At 42.0% G+C, this 19,585-nt stretch overlaps 1 protein-coding gene across 4 annotated transcripts in view; it reads right to left on the bottom strand.

The window, feature by feature from the left end:
* The window catches only part of MILR1 (mast cell immunoglobulin like receptor 1), a 29,270-nt gene that overhangs the window by 1,642 nt on the left and 8,043 nt on the right, over positions 1-19,585 (bottom strand). For 2 of the 4 annotated variants that reach the window (XM_075177982.1, XM_075177978.1), the window contains 4 exons: positions 14,823-14,921; positions 9,396-9,464; positions 7,099-7,167; positions 5,650-5,699 (listed from right to left, as the gene is read on the bottom strand). In XM_075177982.1, coding sequence (XP_075034083.1) covers positions 5,650-5,699; positions 7,099-7,167; positions 9,396-9,464; positions 14,823-14,921 — 287 coding nt within the window. The remainder of the gene's footprint in view (positions 1-5,649; positions 5,700-7,098; positions 7,168-9,395; positions 9,465-14,822; positions 14,922-19,585) is intronic. The other 2 variants (XM_075177979.1, XM_075177980.1) reach the window with 2 other exon arrangements.

Here is a 19,585-nt window from a genome sequence, read left to right as displayed (position 1 = left end):
GAAGTTATACTGTGAGCAGTAATACAAGTAATGTACTCTGTACCACCTTCTTGCCCCAATTCCAAGTCTCGCACACAGAGATTTAAATAAATCATATATGCATCCAGGTTAGCTGCCGCATTCTCTCACCAGAGGTCTGTCTGAGTGCTCCAAGGAGACGGTGTAACTGCAGCAACGTTTGTTTAATCAAATTGATGCCTTAGAATGCTGTGCATGCGGACATTCTAGAATGCCAATTTTACAGATGCTTAGAGAGAGACAAAGCGGAACAACAGCACTAAAGCCGGGTCTATCTCCTATATATCTGCTGAATGCAAGAAGTGCCTTAAAAAGGAAATTCATGAAGGTGTTCTGGTGACTGGAGTGTATGAGATGAGGAGCCTGCATTTATCACACATCAAGATATGCTTATATGACGGGTAACACAAACCTGTGTTGTGAGCTGTTTTCTTCCTATAGTAACATACAATCATGCACATGAAGGTCTACTAGGATTGGAATGTGGAATATGCATTGTGCAAATGGATCTGTGTAACCAAATTATACTACAGTGTAATACTTTTACAGTCTGTGTCCTTTGGTGGTTGGCTGTGTATATTATTTTCCTGCAAACATGTTACAAAGTGTCTACGGGGCATATTTATCAATAGGCAAAGAGCTCTATATTGTGGCAGAAATGTTTGTTTTGCTGGCGATAGGGCTGGTTATTGCATTGCTCAATAAACTTTGTATGGTAATACCTATTTAACCAGCTGGCGCACAGCTAGAAGGACTGGCCAGGTGAATCAGTAAGTTAACACTCGCTGTTCCAAACCAGTATCGAACTACTTCTCACATTTATGTACAGCCGTGCAGAGAAACAGCAGTTCCGAAAAACTGCTGTTTCAGTGATAAAAAAAACAACATACTTACCACCCTCTTCGGAAGCGCTGTCTTCAGGTCTTCTCCTCACTCTTCAAGTGCGCATGTCCAGTACACAGATCCCCTCTCTGTCTCTGCAAGGATAGTTGCAGAGAGAGAGCTGTGAGAGACAGGGAGGGATCATGTGATCCCTCCACACATGCGCTGTCCAGCTCTGCTCTCCGGAGCAGAGCTGGACATAACGAGGAAGAAAAGAACATGTTACAGTTCTGATGATGTACGCCAGCTCCAGCTTCAGCTGGTACATTTACATTACAAGTTTCCGAAAAATTTGTTATTTCGGAACTTGTTAAATGCCGGCCCCGAGCAGTCACCATACTGTTGTATGGTGACTGTTAGAAAAAACGAACTGCAGCGTAAATGTACCAGCTGAAGCTGGAGCTGGCGTACATCATCAGAACTGTAACATGTTCTTTTCTTCCTCGTTATGTCCAGCTCTGCTCCGGAGAGCAGAGCTGGACAGCGCATGTGTGGAGGGATCACATGATCCCTCCCTGTCTCTCACAGCTCTCTCTCTGCAACTATCCTTGCAGAGACAGAGAGGGGATCTGTGTACTGGACATGCGCACTTGAAGAGTGAGGAGAAGACCTGAAGACAGCGCTTCCGAAGAGGGTGGTAAGTATGTTGTTTTTTTTATCACTGAAACAGCAGTTTTTCGGAACTGCTGTTTCTCTGCACGGCTGTACATAAATGTGAGAAGTAGTTCAATACTGGTTTGGAACAGCGAGTGTTAACTTACTGATTCACCTGGCCAGTCCTTCTAGCTGTGCGCCAGCTGGTTAAATAGGTATTACCATACAAAGTTTATTGAGCAATGCAATAACCAGCCCTATCGCCAGCAAAACAAACATTTCTCCCACAATATAGAGCTCTTTGCCTATTGATAAATATGCCCCGTAGACACTTTGTAACATGTTTGCAGGAAAATAATATACACAGCCAACCACCAAAGGACACAGACTGTAAAAGTATTACACTGTAGTATAATTTGGTTACACAGATCCATTTGCACAATGCATATTCCACATTCCAATCCTAGTAGACCTTCATGTGCATGATTGTATGTTACTATAGGAAGAAAACAGCTCACAACACAGGTTTGTGTTACCTGTCATATAAGCATATATTGTGAATATTGTTCAGCTGCCTTGGCAAGATTTTTTTTTGCTATAGGGTGGCAGGGAAAAGGGTTTAGGGCTGCCCTGGCCTATATGAAGTCAGACCCCGGCATTCATGTGCTTCCAGGTAGCTGGCCTTCCTCGGGGATCAGCCACCTAGTTATTGTGCCCTGATCTATTCCTCCCCTTCCTGTTTCTTCACTTTCCTTCCTTCTGCAAGACTTTTCATTTAAAAAAAAATGATTACATGTGTTTTCTCACAATCCATCCTCCACCATCTGTGTTTGTGTCACACAAGACTGTAAGAGGCTTCCCAGTACGCAGGTTTACCCCACGCCGAGGAAGACCTCAAGTTCCTCAGCTACTGAAAGAGAAATGTCAGCTTAATGGATTTGAGGGGGAGCCGATTTTGCCTAGGGCGCCATGGACCCTAGCACCAGCCCTGGGTCCCCTGCTTCCAGGTTGGCAAATGCACTGATGGCGTAAGTGGCCAAGCAGACAGGATTAACATAGGATTTTGAGATAACACTAGATGATCACACATATTACAAGGGTGGGCCATTTTGTCAAAAACAACCGAAGTGGCCAATGGCTGCTATGTGCAGGCCCGGATATAACTTTTTTGCTGCCTTGGTTCATTTTTGTTGTTTTACCATCTATTCCTCTCCCCCTCCACCATAACCACAATGCTGCGTGCCACACACCCCAACCCCAGGCCCGGTGACCACTGACATCACATGAACTCTGATGTTCTGTAACATTCTATAATTATAACCTTTGTCTCTAAAAGTTGAAGAAGGTCACCTTGTATATTGTAATCCTTATCTTGTGTGCAGGTTTTTTTTAATACATAATGATTGACTCTCAGGGACACTTCTAATCCATGACTGTTAATAACTACTTGTAGTGTAAAGAAATGTATCAGATGTATCATTCCCTACTTGCTTAAATTTTATCAACCTCCTCATGAACCATAATGTCGAGGTCCATAAATGTAATCTGAGAAGTAGTTCTCATGCAAAATTCAATATTTACCTTATTATTGTGTATATGTGAAAAAAAAATGACAATTTTCCATATATTAAGTAGCCAAACTCGGAGCCAGGGTCTTGCCCATGGCAACATCAGTGTGGTGAATAAAAAAAAATCATTGTGTTTAAAATAATTGTGATTGAGAAGAAATACTATAAGTTTCAATAAAGAATCCCTGTATTAATGTTTGTCTTGTTTGTTGTGATAAGCTTAGTCAGGCCCGGCGCTCCCATTAGGCAAGGTTAGGCACTTGCCTAGGGCGCCGGGCTCTGGAGGGTGCCACAGATTAAACATTTCTTTAAAACTGTGCGGCGACCACTGACCATACCTTTCACGGCCGCCGCACAGCTTCACATATATCCACAGGGGGGGAGGGACTATTGATCATCACCACCGCCGCCTCTCTGCTCCATCTCCTCCCCTCCACTCACTGACTGTCGGGCTGTGACATCATCATCACGGCCCGACAGTGTCAGTGAGTGGAGGGGAGCAGACGGAGCAGAGAGGAGGCAAGTTAAGGTAAGAAAAGGGGCGCCGATTTTGAAAATGGGGCGAGGGGCGCCGATTTTGAAAATGTGCCTAGGGCGCCAAGGACCCTAGCACCGGCCCTGAGCTTAGTGCTCAAAAAGACCATTACCGCTTCCAAACAATCTTTTACAATCAATGATCATATATAATTCTTTCACAGAACTATATTAAACTAAGGGGCACATTTAACAAATGACGGTATTGCACTATCGTGCACTTACCGTGTAATTAGGTAAAGGAAGTCTGCAATTGATATTTATGATAGCTCAGTTCGACTGTTCAATCTCCAAAACCATTAATTTTCGCTGCAGTTCGTTTTTTCTAACAGTCACCATACAAGTTCCGAAATAACAAATTTTTCGGAAACTTGTAATGTAAATGTACCAGCTGAAGCTGGAGCTGGCGTACATCATCAGAACTGTAACATGTTCTTTTCTTCCTCGTTATGTCCAGCTCTGCTCCGGAGAGCAGAGCTGGACAGCGCATGTGTGGAGGGATCACATGATCCCTCCCTGTCTCTCACAGCTCTCTCTCTGCAACTATCCTTGCAGAGACAGAGAGGGGATCTGTGTACTGGACATGCGCACTTGAAGAGTGAGGAGAAGACCTGAAGACAGCGCTTCCGAAGAGGGTGGTAAGTATGTTGTTTTTTTTATCACTGAAACAGCAGTTTTTCGGAACTGCTGTTTCTCTGCACGGCTGTACATAAATGTGAGAAGTAGTTCAATCCTTATCATTGCGATAAGGATTGAAAACTACTTTTCACTTTATGTGAATAATGATAAATGTGCCCCTAAATTTCTAATGTATTTTTTTCACATTTATTGATCATATCCACAGAATCCTTTAAATACGATTTCAATTGGCCTATCAAAAGTCTTGGAAAAGAAATTCATATATTTTGAAACATTACTATTATTTACTCATCCAAAATAACCTGAAACATGGCATTAAATTCTATTGTAGGATCTTTGTTAATCACCCATAGTATTCATAGTATGCTTCCTTCCTGGCGCTACCATTAGGCGAAGCAAGGCATCGTGGCTGCGCTTTGCCTCTTTAAAAGAAGGAGGGGTGGAATCAGGGACAATGGTCTACTCTCCCAGGACTCCTTCAAACTTCACATTCAGTCGCCTTTCCAAATTCTAGCGCCGCCACCTCTGGAAAATATCCAGTATCCAGCCCTTTTCTCACCATAGAAGCCACCAAAACTATTCACTCCCTTGTAATCTCTCGCCTTGATTACTGCATCCCCCTTCTCTCTGGCCTTCCCATCTCCCACCTTGCCCCTCTCAAGTCTATCCTCAGTGCTTCCACCCACATTATTACTCCTCGCACCCACCTACGAAGCTCTCAACCACTCCTCCCTCCACTACATCCCCAACCTGATCTACCCACACTCCTTTCCATCCCCATTGCTCTGCCAACGAGTGCCGTCTAACTACCACACTGATCACCTCTTCCCACTCCCGCCTCCAGGACTTTGCCTGGGCCGCTCCCCACCTGTGGAACGATTTCCTATGCCCTATCAGGTTAGCCTCCACTCTCCAAAGCTTCAAGTGTGCCCATAAAACTCATTCATTCTCAACTTCTTTGCCTCGGCTACCTCCACTCCCCCCACTTGGTGCCATCCTACTTGTGTCTGCCTTTTAGGATGTAAGCTCTCACGAGCAGGGCCCTCGTTCCTCGTGTTCTCCATCTCCCTCTGTACCTCTAGTCCTGCTTCCCTAGCCCTGTTTTCTTGAGCTCAGGACATTATCATCACTCTTGCTCACTATCCTGTAAATAACTTGATCTGCGTTACCAAGTTATCTGTATATTATTTGTTAAATAGTAGATGTCTTTCTTATGTTATTTTTCATGTATTATGTAATGGGTTATGGATCGTTACTATCTGTTATTGTATACTACTGTAAATTTCATGTATAGCACTACGGACCTTTTTTGCGGTGCCTTATAAATAAATGATAATAATAAAGTGATGTCCCAAAAAAGCATGCTCCGGTTCTCCAGCAATGGGAGGGTTAATATCAATGGCTTATAACTTACCTGTGGTTGAGTCTCCATGTATACCACTGATTCATCAGTCCGTTTCATATCTACAATAACACAAGTTGGATGTATTAGTTTGTTTCATATAGAGGAAAGTCTCAATCATCCTGCATTGATTTTTACAGAAACCTGACATCTCTGTGCTCGTCTCAGTCCTCTACAGATCATGGCACAGCCCTGTCACACCCAGTCCTGTCCTCACTACCACAATCACAGGAGTGTGCAGATCACTGCATCCCACAGCATCAGCACACTCCTGAAATATTCTGTACTGCTGTGAGCACCCTGATGAGCTGATTGGCCAATAAACAAGATATACATGAAGGAGCAGGAGTTAAAGACTAAACATAATAGGGTGCTCAGTTCGTAGTTAAACACGCCTTAAATATTGTTTGTATATGGTAAGTTTTGATAAAAGGTAACACTCAAAATAGATTAATGAGGAATGTACAATCTGTGGCACCATGATCTGTCATATATGCTATAGATTCTACTCTAAAAATTGTATGTCTTGGGGGTATGTTTACTAAACTGGGTTTGAAATAGTGGAGATGTTGCCTATAGCAACCAATCAGATTCTAGTTGTCATTTTGCAGAATGTACTAAATAAATGACAACTAGAGTCTGATTGGTTGCTATAGGCAACACCTCCACTTTTTCAAACCCACAGTTTAGTAAATATACCCCTTGGAGCCTCATTTGTTTCTTAAGTCATATGAATAAGGGCACATTGGAATTGTCATTATGTCATTCATCACATGATGTTTGCCTATGAGTGTTCCCATATTATAAAGTGTCTCTGGAAGGTGGAAAATTCTTCTCATGAAGTTTAGCTCAATGCCAGGTCTCAGCCACTTTTGTGGACATGTAAAAATCAGGCTATTTTGTTCAGTTAAAAAGCTTCACGGCCCTCAGCTAAACCAGGATTTCCTCCCCTAACACATACCGGGTGCAGGATGAAATTATTATAATTATTATCTACACAAATGAGCTTACAATGTAAGAGTTATGGTGAACAATTCATATGTAATAGCTGCCATTTCTCTGCAGCTATAGACGAATGGAATGAGGAGAGACCATAAAGATATATGTAATGAGATACATTACTGCCGCTAGCCTAAATATATTGAGGAATGATCCAATCCACCCCTCCCTCCAGAAGGATTAAAATTTAGCACCTCTGCATTTACCTCCTGTTTGACACTTCAAGCTATGCAACATGATGTCCACATCTTTGCAGCCTCCTTAAGGACCCTTTTAATGTTATCGACTTGCATATATTATACCATGAAGTCTGCAGCCAATCACATTACAATTGTCCAGAACCTTGTATATGGATGGGGCTTGTACCCCTGACCTCACAAAGCAGTTTCTGGTCAATAAACCCACTTTTTGAGCCTGATAACAATTGATACAGATGACTTCCTTTTGGATGAGACCACTTACCTCTATTGTGTTCTTTATGCACCACTGTAGAATAAAATACATTGTGTCCCTCGCCACACGCAGGTCTGTCTGAACACAGGAACAATATAATATGGTGTTTATCACTGGGTGTACTTGATATGCACAATACGTTTAAGTCCACGGTAAAATGTCATAGTAAAGGATCCATATTACAGAAATGGTAATATTGCTGGCAAATTCTTTTTTGTTTTCTTTTTCAAACCCTTAAATAATTAATATCAATAATATATATATATATATATATATATATATATATATATATATATATATATATATACTGGAGTATGATGGGAACTGTGCTTTCTTACTTTTTGTATGCTCTGCCTATCTACAATCTACAATCGTTGACTAGATACACTTTCCAGCAGAATGTATTTTGCATGATCTGTAATCTCCATTATTAGACTGATGTTATGGGGCAGCACTTCTGCTTTACAGCGCTGGGGTCATGAGTTCAATTCCCGACCATGGCCTTATCTGTGTGGAGTTTGTATGTTCTCCCCGTGTTTCCTCCAGGTGCTCCCATTTCCTTCCACACTCCCAAAACATACTGTAGGTTAATTGGCTGCTATCAAAATTGACCCTAGTCTGTCTCTCTCTCTGTCTGTGTGTGTATGTTAGGAAATTTAGACTGTGAGCTCCATGGGGCAGGGACTGATGTGAATGAGTTCACTGTACAGCGCTGCGGAATCAATGGCGCTATATAAATAAATGGTGATGATGATGATGTTAGCAGACTGGAATTATGCAGTGAGCATAGCTTGATCTTGGTATACAATTCAAACCTATTTACATCAACCCAATGCTGCGGCTATACAGTGACTGTCCACCGAACCTCCAAGATAGACAGGAGCATTTTTGCTTGCTACAGGTAATGGTAGACTCACTCTGCTAGATAATGTGTCTAGTTAGTGATTGTAGATAGGTAGGGGGTAAATAAACTGTTAAATTGTAGATAAAAGTGTAAATATCCTTCATTTTCCCTTCCCTACCCTTAATGTCTTGTTTATCTGGAGTCCCATTTTAGTTTTAAGTAAATCATGTGAATAAGGGAACATCGAAACAAACTTCATTTCATGCCACAGATCTGTGCATTTTAATGATTTTATCACATTGGTAGATATTTGCCTGTTAATGTACTTTCCCATATAGTGTGAAGCGGGATGGTGGAAAAGTCATCCCAATTATGTATAGGTCAATGTCTGTTTTCCAGCCATGTCTTTGGAGTCGATAAAAGATCTAGGGCCACCAATTAAATCAGTCACTGTAACGCACTCTCCACCCCGTGAAGCTCATTGATATATCTTGTCCCTCAACAAGAAATGTCCCAATCCTCCATCCACTCCCTTCAGTAGGAGCACAATTTAGCTCCGCTGCAGTTCCCTCTATCTTGACCCTTCAAGCTATGTAACCCCCAGGGGCAGGCTGGGGGGCAGTGTCAAGGCTTGTGCTCCGTGCTTAAATTTACCAGCTCTCCCCTGGTAACCCCTCAGAGTTCTGCTCATGTTTACAGTCACCTAAATTAACCTTTCAATGTTATTGACCTGCATTTATTACTCTGACTTGCAGCCAATAACGTTATAATCATCTGCAACCTTGTATCTGGTTATTGTTACGAGCCGTGGTGGTGCCCCTAGCCGCCGCGGCTCGCTGTGCCCACCTGTTTGCATCCAGGCCGTCTTCATGACGGCCGGGATGTCACTTCCGGTTCCTCTTCGGCTGTTACCAGGGCAACAGTCGGGACGCTCTGTTCCCGAATCGCTGTGTCCCAGCAGGGGGGGGGGGGAGCCGGGCGCGTGAGCAAATCATTAATGAATTATTCTTCCCTGGGGCTGATTTACTCCTGCTGGCCTCCTTCCCTGTGATTGGCCCTTTCATGTATTTAAGGCAGGGAGGGCTTAGGCTCCTTGTCGGTTATAGCGTCCACTGCCTGTGTGCTGCTGACCTGCTTTGTTTCCTGACATTTCCTGATTGATTCTTCATTGTGACCTTGCCTGTACTTTTGGACTTTGCCTGATTTCCTGTTGTCCTGACCATTTGCCTAGATATCGATCTCGCTTCACTGCTTGTGACCTTGACCTTCGCCTGAATATTGGACCTGCTTGTTTGCTGCCAGCTCTGACCTCTGACCTGTACCCCGACCTTTCTTCTGCTTTCGGACCCGCTGCCAGATCTGACCTCCACCTCCAGTCTTCCAGTTACTTTAGCTTTGACCCCACTCTCTGAGCCAGATAACAATTGTTACAGATGAGTTCTTTTTGCATGAGATCACTTACCTCTTCTCTGTTCCCCCCGCTCCACTGTAGAATACAGTACTTCCTGCCTTTCTCCACACCCATTTCTGTCTGAACACATAAAACAATATAAAATGAAATGAAAGTAGATTATTTTTGTGTTGAGTTTCAATTAAAGGGTAAAACAACCCGCTGGCCACATTGCAGTATTTCGCTGGCGCACTCAGCAGCAGTCAGTGTATATAGTTGCAGAGGTGTCCCAGGGTTGAATATGAGCTGATCACATGTCTCTCATATCCAATCCTGGGACACGCCCTGGCAGGAACGCACCACTGCTGCCAAGCTTACCAGCAATTTGATGACTATTACAATGCGACCTTTAAGTTTTGACTAAATACAGAGTATTACTTTTCTCGTAATGCATGCAAGATGCTATTTTCCGTGTGTTTTTTATTTTATAGGTATGGACAACCCCATAGTACACTTCTCTTGTCCTGTATGCAATCCTTATTATCTGTTCTAATTCTTTATGTATATACAATGCCGCAGTAACACTTCTCTTGTTCTATACTTTAGAAGAAAGGTTCTTTATCTCTTCTGATTCTGCGTGTATGGGCAGTGTTATTATTTTGTTGTTAACAGTGTTTTATATAGTGCCTACATATTATACAGTGCTATTAAGCAACCCAAAAACAAGTGAGTTTCAAAGAGCTTTTAAAGATTCCAAGGAAGTCTGATCTGGCATGGTAGGATGTTCCACAGGAGAATAGCGGAACAGGAGTAGTCTTGTAGGTGAGAGTGAGATGTGGTAGACATAGAGGAGGTCAGAGATAGACATAAGAGAGGGTTTTTTTCGGATAAGTTTTGAAATGTATGAAGGGGTGGAGTTGTTAATGGTTTTGCAGATGAGGGTGAGTCGTTTGAATTGGATTCTGGAGGATATGGGGAGCCAGTGTAGGGATTAGCACAAAGCTATGAAGTGGAGGGTCGAGAGAGCTATATCAGTCTTGTTACAGCATTTAGGGAGGATTAAAGCAGGGATAGATGAGCAAGGTTAGTGTCAGATAAAAGGAGGTGGTAGTAGTTGAGGCGTGCGATGATGAGAGAATGGATAAGAATTTTGGTTGCATATTGGGTAAAAAGGTTATATTCTAGCAATATTTCAAAATTGGAGGTGACAGGGCTGCGGGACTAGATGTAAGAAGTAAAGCATAGGACTGAGTCAACACTGGCACAAATACGGTGGGCTTGGTTCACTGATGAAATTGTGGTATTGTTGAGGGTGAGGGAGATTTCAGGTTAGGTGGTGACTTTGGGAAGAGAGAAGATAAGCTCTGTTTTGGCCATGTTAAGAATTACTTAGCTTTGGGACATCCTCTTGTAGTTAGCAGAGTCGGTCATCTTGCTTGGAGGCAAAGAGTAGGAGAGAAATAGGCTGGTATTTGGAAAGAGAAGCTGAGTGTTGATATAGTTTCTTTCGAATTTGTGACATAAAGGAAGAGGGGAATGTGCCAGTGGAAAGACAGATTATAAAGGTGAGCTAGAATCTGGGATGAGGGGGCAAAAAAGTTGGGAGGATTTAAAGGTCGGTGGTAGGATGAGAAATTGAGTGCCGAAAGTTTGTCCATGAAGAATGAACTGAGAATTAATTGGGAAGTGTAGGATAAGGTGGGTGGTGTGTGTGGGATTTGGCATATTGTCGAATGGTGTTGAATTGATCTTAGAAATTGGTGGGTGTGTGAGCGAGGAAAGGGAAGGTGGTGCAAGTAGGTAGAGAAGCGTCGCAAAACTGCATTGTGGGTTAGAAGGCCAGGTGGATATTAGGGAGGTAAAGTAAGGTTGTTTGGCAAGTCAAAGTTGTAAGATTAAAGGGTGAGTTTATAATGAAGGAAGTCATTGTCTAATTGACATTTCTTCTAGTGGTGTTTTCTGCAGTGTGGGAGCACTTTTGCAGGTAGCAGGTTTTGGTTAAGTTACTATGCTTGAGGTTTAAAGCACCAGAAACCGTATGTGGCTGGTGCTGCTTTGTCTAGGGATAAAGTCAGTATGTTGTTGTAGAAAGAGGCAGTCTGATCAGGACAGAACTGTGTAGTTATAGGAGACGAGTAGTTTTAGTGAAGATGACAAGTGTATCTGAGTGAGAACTGTGTGTGGAGCTTTGAGTACAGGGTGGAGCTGAAGGAAAGGTGGTTGTGGTTGGAGAATAGGAACACGGAGTTGGAGAAACTAGAGATGTATCAGAAGCAGAAGAAATCAAGGTCGAGGGAGTGTCCATCACAGTGTATGGGAGATGAATTCCACTGGGATATAACCAAAGCGAAAGTAAGCAATATACATTTTGTAGCAGCAGAGACAGTGGGATTGTTAAAATGACTTAGTAGGAAAGTAGGTAGGTCGAATGATAGGAAATAACTGAGCCAAACAGCAAAAGTTTAAATGATTTGAGACACTGGACATGTAGCAGATGATAGCAACAAGAAGGTGCAGTGAAGGGAATAGACGGATAGAGTGAAGAGAGGGAGTATTCTAGGAGTGTGACTTGTAAGATGCAGCATGGAGAAGGTAAGATGCCTACTCTTGTCTGTCTACAGGTCTGGATGTGTGGCAGAGGGAGACTTCATCTTATGAGAGTGCAGCAGGGGGCATAGTGTCAGACAAAGGGCAGCACTGAGGAAAGAGGGAGAGCACACTACGTTATTCTCTGCTAAAGCAGAGGGAATAAGATCAGGAGTAACCGACGACTGGAGAGAGCCATTGATGAAGGCTCTGCGGGTTTTTGGCGTCGTCCACCACTGGAGTAGATACTTCATCTATTTTGTGGGATCAAATGAAGAGATGGTACCAGAGGGTGCAGAGAAGGGATTCAGCTGTTTGTCGAAGGAAAAGATATAATTTTATGTCTGATCTTATCAATCTTGTCCTTGAAGTAGGAAGCGAGTTGTTGTGCATTGATGGTAGTTGGAGGAGTTGGTGTGGGAGGGTCGAGAAGAGATTTGCATTAAAAAGTCCTTTGGGGTTAAAAGATTGAGCGAAAATGATAGATTGAAAGTATGTTTGTTTGGCAGTATATAGAGCATTTCAATAGGAGTGATAGATAGCTGTATATATAATGATGTTGAATCTCCATATAAAGCATTAGCATTTACTATAAAGATAACTGGTTTTGAGGGGCATAGAGAGATCACTAAACCTGTTTAGGTCACATTTTACAGTTTCAATAATACAATATTTACCTGTTTCTGTCACTGTCCCCTCTTTATAATTTGTATATGTCGGTAACATTCCTGGTTGTCCAGTTAATAAAGGTTACAGAGAAATGAACGGGTCTCGTAACCAGTTCAGTTACACAGATAAATAATATGTAATCTACCTACAATAACAGACAGTAAGGTGAGCATTATGGGGATTCTTTCTATTCACTGCGGAGCGTTAAATTCTGCTTTCTCAGAACCCTGAAGTCATTTTATGACGGGTGTTTAGAGCAGTCACATGATCAGTGTTTGTCTATACCGTTACAGCTGTGGTTTCCTTTTTTTATTTTTTTATCACGAATAACAGTTACACATAACAGAATATTTAAACTGTAAAGAGAAAACCACATACATAAGAAATAATATAATAAGTTGATCTAGGACATGCTCTACCCCAACTATAAATCTGTCCTCACATTTTAAATTTACCTCCCCCTCCAATATAACATGGTTTTGCCAAGGTTACTCATTTTTTTTGCTTTACTTTCCTTAATGAATCAGGCCCATTGTATATAGAGGGGATTCGCTAAGTGCTGGGTATGTAATGGAGGTAGCATCATATAGCTGAAGGAATACTTAGGGGTAGATGTATCAAGCTGCAAGTTTCTGGCGGGTTTAAAAAGTGGAGATGTTGCCTTTAGCAACCAATCAGATTCTAGTTATCATTTATATAGTTTGTTAGCTGAAGGTTTAGAAGGCGTTTCCTGTTTGTTTAGAAAGGGGATAGGATAGCCCCCCTTGCAGATTTCTTTCCTCTTAGCATTTTATATGTGTGTTGCCTGATTAAAGTGAGTTATTTTGTGAGATATGATGTAGATAATTCCACTTGCAAAACTCTTGGGGTTAGGAGGGAGGTTTCTTTTATTTTTTAGAACTTGCTCATTTTGTGCTAATAGATCATAAGCTTAATATGAATTAGAAAGAAATTGAGCCAAAGTCTTTCTGCAATATTAAAAATTACCACAGGAGGGCGTAGAGTAACCTTCAAGACAATTCTAGGAGGTGTTAGTCACTGGATAATCAGCACAGAGGAGCAAAGTCTTGGAGATAATGAGATTTGTGCCAAAGACAATTTCTCAGCAAAAAAATGGTTGCAGTAGTAGGACTATAGACTTTGCAAATTTCATATTAGGTGTCACAGAAGCTCTCTTCCATATCCGGTATACTTCGAGGGACGATTTGTAGGTTTCTCACCTATGCAGTAGTGAGGTCTGTGTTACCGCTATTAGTAATGTGATGGGCTTTGCCGGGAATTATGCTTCTAATATGAGCAGCTGTACAGCATAGGGTATTACAGAGTCTTATTGCTGTAGCCCAGGCTGTGTTAGAGGTAGGTGCCACTGGTTAGCTTGCCAGATTAGGGAATCAGGAGCTGGCTTACGTGTGTTTCCTTTTCTATGTTATCTCAGGGGAAGGTAAGGACCTGCTCCAGAGTTGAGGAGACACCTTCCTCCTTCCTTTTATATGTCTGAGGCGAGTGAGTAACAGTGAGTAACACTGTCCATACACTATCCTGTTATATATATATATATATATAACACTTTGCTTCAGGATAATATTACGCACAATTTGGGTACTGCATAGAAACTTTCTAATGAATATGATACAACACTTTCAAGCTAGATCTCTACTCTACTCTACTCTACTTTATCTGTAGACTTGCAATCCCGGCCACAAACCAGACATATATGCTTCTGCCTACTCCAGGAGTAAACAAAGTGTATATACGAGCGATTCAGAGCTGGACGTATCTTGTGATGTATCCGACTCGGCCTACTGCATAGATTGTGTATTTTTGCAGACACAATCTACGCCTGCAGTTTAGACGGACATTATGTTCAATTTTACATCTGGTCGAAAGTCTCCAAAATGGAAAACAATACTCTAAGCGGGGTCTAGCTGTATAAGAACATTGAATCTTCTCTACTTCTACTGCTAATTCTTCTGCCTATGTATCTAAGCATTCTGCTAGCCTTACTCCTTACCTGGCTACAGTGTCCTTCTGCTTTAATATGGTCCAAAATAATCACCTCCCTGTTCTCTTCAGTAGCTTCAGCTATCACCACTATTTACACTTAAATAATTTATCATTTCATCTGTTCTTTCTGGACATGTACAGGAAGTACATGTGTTACAGAAAAGGGTTTTGATACAAGGCAATCTCCCATACTCAGTACATATTGCAGCTTTCGGTTAGTGGGTTAATGAGAGCACTCACCTTTCCTGTGTTTAATTATTTTGAACAGAACAATTGCCAGTAGTAAAAACAGGATAAGTAATAAAACCGGGATCAGCCAAACCAGAAAGTGCTGTTGTCCTAGAAAGAGAACATATCAGGGTCCAGGTTATTCTCGCCTCTGGTACTCAGCAATGGAAACACCAAACTGTGTTATTTAACATACAGTAATGCATATTTCCCAGCAAAGGGATGGCCTTAAGATATAATCAGGAGTTGAGAGCTCTGTGTATCTCTTTAGACAATCACCAATTCTCACTCAATATAATTTTCTTATATAGTATTATAGTATATCATATATATATATATATATATATATATATATATATATATATATATATATATACATACATACATACATACATACATACATACACAAATAGAGCCAGAGAGTGCTCATAGTCCAGTAGTTATTCAACACCACATGGATTGTGTGTAAATCTAATATAAACTGCATACAATAAAAATATATATATATACTGTACTTTAAACAGTGTACTAAGGATTAATTAGGTATATAAGACTAGGAACTAGTGCCCTTCTTTCAGCCTTTACAGAAACCTGGATCTAATCCTTGGATACCCTTGGATACCAACTGCACTCTCCTATGGTGGCTTCACCTGGCTTCAACCACATTCCTCATCCAGATGACAGTCTTGCAGGTGGAGTAAGCATCCTACTGTCTCTTCTGCCATGGTCCTAAAATGCTTACCTCATCTTCTTCCACATTTGTGACCTCTCCATCTTCTTCTATTCAGTCTTCCCACATTCTAATTACAATCTCCTTTCCTTCTTCTTCTCCTTACCTCCTGCCACAAACTCACTCCACCCAAAGTCATGTGCACTCTCAGTGACACCTTAACAGCATTGACCCTATCCTCTTCTCAACCTCTCATGAGGCCAATTCCCATGCCCAATTTACTTCTCTATCCTCCCTCACCATATGTCTCCTCACTCACTGCTCAAGACTGCTACTTATTTTAAATACAATATTGACACTATACACCACAAAATCTCCTCTCATCAGATTCAGCCTCCTGCCAAACCTCTCTGCCTCCCACCTTCAGTTCCTTCACTCCCATAACTAAGTCTGAGATTCTGACTCTCCTCTCTTCCTCTTCATCCACAACCTGCCACCTCGACCCAGTTCACTCCAAACTCCTCTGCTCCGTCTCCTCCTTTACTTGTCTGCATCTTGCTCAACTCTTTAACCTTTCCCTCTACCCTGGTGTTTTCCCCTTCACTTTTAAACATGCCTTTTTTCCCCTATTCTCGATAAACTCTCTCTTGACCCTTCCTCTCTCTTCAACTGTCATCCCATTTCTCTTCTCCCCTTTAATTCCAAAACTTCTGAAACACTTTCTCTCATTTCACTCTCTTCCTCCCTCTTCGATCTACGTAAACTTCCCTCACTAAAGTGACCAATGACCTTCTTTTTCCTGTCAAAGGGCCACTTCTTCCTTCTACTCCTTGACCACTCCAGCGCTTTTGACACCGTCGATCACTCTCTTTTCTTTGACACTATCCATTTGTTTTACCTTTGTGACCCAGTCCTCTCCTGGTTCACCCACTATTTCTCAGGTCACGCTTTCACTATCTCTACTTCTGACTCTAGCTCCCCTCCTCTACCTTTTTCTATTGGTGTTCCCCAAGGCTCTTTTCTTGGCCCTCTACTGTTCTCTATCCTCACCTCCTCTCTCTGTGAACTCATATACTCCTTTGGCCTCCACTACAACCTCTACACAGATGACACCCAAATCTACCTTTCCTCCCCTGACCTCTCACCCTCTTTTCCATCCCGTATCTCCATTTAGCTCTCTGCTGCTCCTTCTTCCTCCCTATACCTCCCTCTAGAATGTAAGCGCTCATGGGAATGGTCCTCTCTAACCTATGTCTCATATCTGTCCACCTCAATGGACCATGATGTCATGTTTAAGTCGAATCTTCTGATGTTTGTTCACTTGCACACCTGGAGTTCATATATATATCCATGCCAACTGTAATTGCTAGCTCCTAACTCTCCAATGTATGTCATGTGTGTAAGATGATTGTCTGGCGCTATAGAATCTGTGGCACCCTATAAATGAATGATGTTGATGATCTGTGGCTTACGGGGCTTTCACACAGTCTGCATCAGCACTGAAGATACTCTGAGGTATTTTCAGCTGTAGATCATGGAATCTTTCCAGAAACCATCATAAAGTACTTCAATCAATGTTCAATGCCATTTTGTGCTACTTTTCAAGGGGTGCTTTGTTCACTTGCATGTATCAATAAGGGAAGATGTATTAGTTCCCCCTTTGAAATTGCATCTTGAACAGCTTGAGTTTGTTGAGAAATGCAAATACACTTTTCCACCAGGTCAGGCGGCATAATTAATTTTGAAGATCAAGGTTGAATCTGATCACATGTCGCTTATCCACCAGAAACACCACGTCTAAAATCCAATGTGGGTTTGAGAGTTCAGGGTATTCCTTTTGCTTCACTTCCATGAAAAGCTTCACAATGTCCAAAAAGTTCCAAAAAATGAAATAGCGCTTTGCCTTTCAAAAGCCTACTTATAGTACAGTGAAGCGACAGGTCACCGGGAAGACCTTGGTCAAGTTCACCAATGAGATTTTTGAATTGTCCTTTGTTGAGAGCATATATGTGAATATAATTATTATTTTTAGGACAGGTTTTGAAGTACATGATCCACTTTTTAGAGATCTGTTGCTCCTGGTGGATGATAAAGTGAAACGTCCAGAAGTCAGAGAACTTTTCATCAGCTCTGCAGAACCCCAATTCACAATTCTACAAGTCTATTCACAGTTCTAAACAAAGATGGCAGCCGTCTGTCGCTATTGGTAAAGGTTTTGATAAAGGCAGATTTGTTATCTTACATGGGTTATGTCTTTTAATGGTACAATATCTTGGAGTTCTTTGTTGATTACCAGGGCCTGATCAACCAATAGGCTGATCAGGGTGCAGTCTAGGGCACTGAGTCCTGGGCGGGTGTGTAGCTGCCAGAATTAAAAAAAAATATCATATCATCCATATTTTTTTTCTGTAATATAATTGTTGGGCACTCCCGGGGTTGGCTGTGATCATTGGGGCTGCCCCCTTTAGACCAGGGGCAACCCAGGGTTGTCGCAACCTGCCCCGGGAAAGGCAGCCAACAGCAAATCCTAATGCTGTTAGCTTAGCTGCCTGTCAGTGCGGCTGTGGTTCTTAGTCTGATCTCATGAGATTACCACATCCACTGGATTTTATTAAGAACTGTCCGCAGTGACAGGCAGCTAACAGCATTAGGATTTGTTGCCAGGCTGCTTGTCCCTGAAGAAGATTTTTGCAGTGCTGAACCCAGGGAAGAAGGGGGAGGAGCAGGGCCTGAAGATTGCTGCTGGAAAGAAAGATAAGTGACATGTGTTCTTGGGTGGGGAGGTGATAGGAAGGCTGGAGTGGGTGATGAAATGACCACTACGGGTTAAGATACATATATGCATACACTCATTTTTACTAATGTTATAAATGGGCAAGTGGAAAGTATGTGGGGGGAGCTGAGGTGGATGATGAATTGGCTGGGGGTAGGGGATGAAATGAGTGGAGGGATGAATGATACAATGACAGGGAAAGTGGGTGATCAAGTGACTAGGCAGGTAGGCAATAAATTGGCTGGGGGGATGGGTGATGAAATTGCTAGGGGGTCATGAATTGGCCGCTGGGATGTGACGAATAGGCTTTTGGGGGGAAGTCATTAATTGGCCGATGGTGGTTGATAAATGGCTGGGGGGTTGATGAAATGGCTGGTGGGTGTGGGGCATGATATCTGTATTGTGTGGCATTCATGAGGCTGTTCTCTTTAAAAAAAGCCTAAACATTCAGGGTTTGCTAACCTTTTGCATTGTAATACAGTTTTCAAAACACTCAACCTCAACTTTCCAGAAGCCAACCAGACGACAACAAAGGTGCAAGAACAGCAAGAATGAACAGATAGTCTATCTAAATACTCCTGCCTTTTCCTTTAATGATGTGAGGGGGAGGGATGGGGGCGCTACGGGTGTATTAACCTAGGGTAGATGGAACTTTAATCAGGTCCTGTTGATTATACAATCATTTGACACAGCCCATACAAATATTTTTGTCTGACATTTGTCCTGTACATCACAAGACTGCAATACTGAGGTACTCACAATCCTATAGATCAGTAAATAACTGTGATTCAATTGAATTATTCATTTCATATATTCTGTGCGAAATTGTGTAGCATTAGAGTTGAAGTTCTGAAACAATTATTTTCAGATTTTCATTTTCTGGGCACAAGATGGAAACTACATTTACAAGACACTTTTTAATAAACCCTCCTTCATTGTAATGTTTCAAGCAACTTGATTCCAGGCGTGTGTAACCGGGAATGCTTGGCAAATTTGCGGAACACTGGAGTCTGTTTCTCAATTTGACTTTTCAAAGTTTTTAGTTCTTCAGTACCTGCTGGAAATTTCATATCACCGTTAGCATGGCGTGTGTCAGAATGGTGCAGCGGATTTGAAGACTTGAAATGTGTCAGTGAAGTCTGGCATGACAGACAGAGTGGTTTGCCTTTATGTTCAATGAAAAAAAAAAAGGTCATTCTGCTAAGAACGTTGCCTGGGTTTTTTTCAATTAATTTTTTGTGCCCTTCTGTTTCTCTGCTCCCCTCTCTGTTGCTCGACTACTCTGCAGAGATGTAGAAAACAGAAAGAGTGGAGCAGAGCAGAAAAAAATAG

The sequence above is a fragment of the Mixophyes fleayi genome, chromosome 6 (genome assembly GCF_038048845.1).
Source record: "Mixophyes fleayi isolate aMixFle1 chromosome 6, aMixFle1.hap1, whole genome shotgun sequence".
In the NCBI taxonomy this organism is placed as follows: Eukaryota; Metazoa; Chordata; class Amphibia; order Anura; family Limnodynastidae; genus Mixophyes; species Mixophyes fleayi.
Note: the sequence above shows the minus strand (reverse complement) of the source record. Positions and strands in the feature narration are given on the sequence as shown.